The 3,596-nt window shown below is 26.6% G+C and overlaps 1 protein-coding gene across 1 annotated transcript; it reads right to left on the bottom strand.

Moving 5' to 3' along the window:
* Positions 1 to 1,073: 1,073 nt before the first annotated feature.
* Positions 1,074 to 3,587, bottom strand: LOC119682259. Its single transcript, XM_038095645.1, has 3 exons — positions 3,501 to 3,587; positions 1,449 to 3,280; positions 1,074 to 1,383 (listed from the first exon to the last, which is right to left on the bottom strand). The coding sequence occupies exons 2-3, from the start codon at positions 3,009 to 3,011 to the stop codon at positions 1,174 to 1,176; spliced, it is 1,773 nt and encodes a 590-aa protein (XP_037951573.1). The 5' UTR covers positions 3,012 to 3,280; positions 3,501 to 3,587; the 3' UTR covers positions 1,074 to 1,173.
* Between the last annotated feature and the right edge of the window lie 9 nt (positions 3,588 to 3,596).

Raw genomic sequence — 3,596 nt, 5'->3', positions numbered from 1 at the left:
TGTTCGAAAACCTCTTTATATATAAATTTATATATTATATATTTATAAAATAAATAATTTATAAATATAAATATATTAAATTTATGTTTATAAATAAAAATTTATATATATTTATTTTTTTTTTTTTGACAACGAATATATGCGTTGAGTTTACTTTATAATTGACGTCAAATTGTTGTTATTGTTTATTTGTGTATGCGCTTAAAAGATAATTTCAAAATTGGCTTAAAAAAATATTTATTATTTTTAATTTTTATTATTCATGTAATTCCGGAATTTATTCAATTTTTGTTTTTAGATTTTATTAAAAATAGATATCATTCGTAGTTTTTAATTCCACATATTTGAATATAGTCTTGTCAATGCCTTTTGTTTGGTTCTTAGCTTTTGACCTTTCAGAATATGAGTAATTTACATCGTTTTCATGTTCCATTCGAATTAAGTTTTCAATTTGTTAAAAATTATTAAGTCTATTCTTCTTTGTTTAAAAATTATTTAGCGAATTTCGTTTAAGCAGCTTTTATCGGATTTTTCAAAAAACCATTTAATTGTGGTGAAATATTTAACAATATATATTGATATAGTATAACAATGTCAATACTATAGCACTTATTTTAGAAGAAAAAATTGAGCTGAAGATGTATGAACTTCCAGTTTATTAAATGAGTTAACTCTACTAATAGATATGGTAATTTATATCTAACGAAATAAATTAATTAAACAATTCTTATTAATTACATCAAGAATTCACAATATAATAATAAATTATATTTCTATTGCATTCGATTTTATTAATTTCAATTAATTATTTAAAACACATTTACCCAAAACAAATATTTCTAATTATCTATACTAGATCAAAACTAAATATCTACAGCAAATGAATTATTAAAATTTACAAAAAAATTAATAGAAAATAATTTACAAATAAACATTATTACATTGATAGATATTAATAATACTTGGACAAAGTTTTTTGAAATAAATATTTGCAAACTCAAAAGTTACTACAATTGTTATATATAATTTTATATAGCAAATTATGGCATATAAACAAATGTTACTATTACGATAAACATTAGATATTAAAACCCGGCTATAAATGCACTGCATTTACATAATTACCTTTTTTACAGATAATGTTTTGAAAAAATATCTTTATTTAAGCATGTTTCAATCGTTATCATCATTATCCAATACAAATTTAATCACATCATCAATTGGATAATAGTTTAAGAGTTCCAATATGGAATCATTATGTAAAACAACACTAAAGAGCAATTTTACATACCCACGCATGCGTGTTGCATAATCACAATCAACATAGCTTGTCTTATCCTTACTTAAATCATATCCACAATTTTCTATTACTCTGCAAAGTACCTGTTAAAGAAAAATCAAATAACTTAAAACAAAAATTAAAATTACAAATTATCTAAGAAACATACATATTCTTCAGTTTCTTGTGGCCAACCAAATTTTGTCAAAGTAATTCTATCCACTAAAATATCCAATAGTTTCCGAACGTTACTTTTTATTTTTGTCTCATCATCACTTTTTTCTTTTTCTTTGGTCGTAATTTGTACTTTCTCATCGTCAGATGCAGGGTCTGTAACGGCAGCAACTAGGCTTTCAGCTAAAGATTTAATATAATTATTTTGTTTCGGTAAATTCTTCAGAACAGTAGTTTTTGACTGCGTTACTACTTTCTTATTTTCTAGTGTAGTAATAGTATATAATTCATTGTTTAATAATAATTGCTCTGTTGTTGCATCAGATACTTCATTTTTAATATATTTTTGTGCAATACCTTCAACTGATGTTCGATCATTTGTAAACGCATCAAACTGACTTTCAAGAACATCTGTTCTCTGTTCCATTTTTATACTCTGGCTTTCTATTACAGTACATATTTCTTTTTCTAATAATAACTGCTCTGTGGAAATTTCAGGTGGCTCATCTTTTACAAATTTGTGTGCAAAGAAGTTTTCGTTAACCGATGTTTGATTGTTTGTAATGCGATCAATTACGCTTTCAGAAACAGCACTATTCGGTGTGGTTTTTATAGTCTCATTTTCTGAAGCTGCAACACAGTATTCTTCATTTTCTAAAAATTTTTCTATGAAAATTTCAGGCAAATCATCTTCCATAAGTTCTTGTATAACAGCATTAACTTTAATAGATGCTTGATCGTCCACTATAGTATCAAGTGAACTTTCAGGAACAATAGTTTTTGGCTCAAATTTCATACTCTCATTTATTGACTTTACAAAACAGCAGTCTTCATTCATCAATAATTGCCCAGTGTAAGCTTCAGGTGGTTCAACTTTTATAAATTGTTGTACAATGGCATTACCTTCGCCCAATATTTGATTCACTTTATTTGTATCAATTACGTTATCTGGAACACTTGTTTTTGGCTCAATATTTGTAGACTTCTTTTGTAGAGTTATAATATCGTATTCTTCATTTACCAATAGCTCAGTAGACGCTTCAAATGGTTCATCTTTTATGAATCGTTGAACAACGGCATTACCTTCGATTGATGTTCGATCTTCTGTAATACCATTAACTACAACTTTAGGAACAGCAGTTCTTAGCTCGGAATTCATAGTCTTATTTTCTTGAATTATAAGACAGTGTTCCTCATTTTCTAATAATTGCTCAGTGAATTGTTGTACAATGGCATCACCTTCGACCGGTGTTTGATTCTCTGTTTTACTATCAACTACAATTTCAGGAACAGCAGTTCTTGACTCAGTATTCATAGTCTTACTTTCTTGAGTTATAACACAGTATTCATCATTTTTTAAAAATTGTTCAGTGGAAACTTCAGGTGGTTCATCTTCTATAAACTGTTCTACAACGGCGTTTGTAATAGGATCAATTAAACTATTAGAAACAGACGTTCGTCGCTCATTATATATAGTCTCATTTTCTAACGTTATAACACAATATTCTTCATTTTCCAATAACAATCGATCTGTTGTATCTTCTTCGGCTGCAATCATTTCTTTTGGTAATGTAGCCTTATTATTTGTTGTAGTAAAATTATCATTGAAATCATCAATTCTATAAATCTTTGTTGGTAACGAGTCGTACTTATCCAATTTTACTTTTTGTGCTTTTTGTTTGGTTTTATGGAAAATCTCCGATTTCTCTTTATTTAGTTTAAGTATATGAGAGTTTAGAGTTTTAACTGAATCGAATTCTTTTACATAAATTGTACAGTTTGTTTCTTCTTTTTCTGAATCTTCGAGCCTACTGTTGGTATATTTAGCTAAAATCAATATAAAAATTAATTCTCATTAATAATAATTCCATTTTATATTAAAATTTTGCTATACACAAAATAATACAAAAACAAAACGAACTCTTTTACTGTTACGGTTCCTGGGTTTATGTTAAAAAGCAAAACACTTAAGTTAACTTATAAGTGAACTTACAAGTTTATCAAGAACATCTTTATTGAAATTTAATATATCTTAAAAATAACTCACGTATTTGAATTTTTACGTTGTAGTCTTCCGGTTCTGCAGAAGCAGTTTTGTATTCATAGTATTTAAATTTGCTCTCCTGAATTTTATTTTTTCCTT

The sequence above is a fragment of the Teleopsis dalmanni genome, chromosome 2 (assembly GCF_002237135.1).
Source record: "Teleopsis dalmanni isolate 2A chromosome 2, ASM223713v2, whole genome shotgun sequence".
Taxonomy (NCBI): Eukaryota; Metazoa; Arthropoda; class Insecta; order Diptera; family Diopsidae; genus Teleopsis; species Teleopsis dalmanni.
The sequence above is the reverse complement of the archived record's forward strand: the minus strand, read 5'-3'. Positions and strand labels throughout refer to the sequence as shown.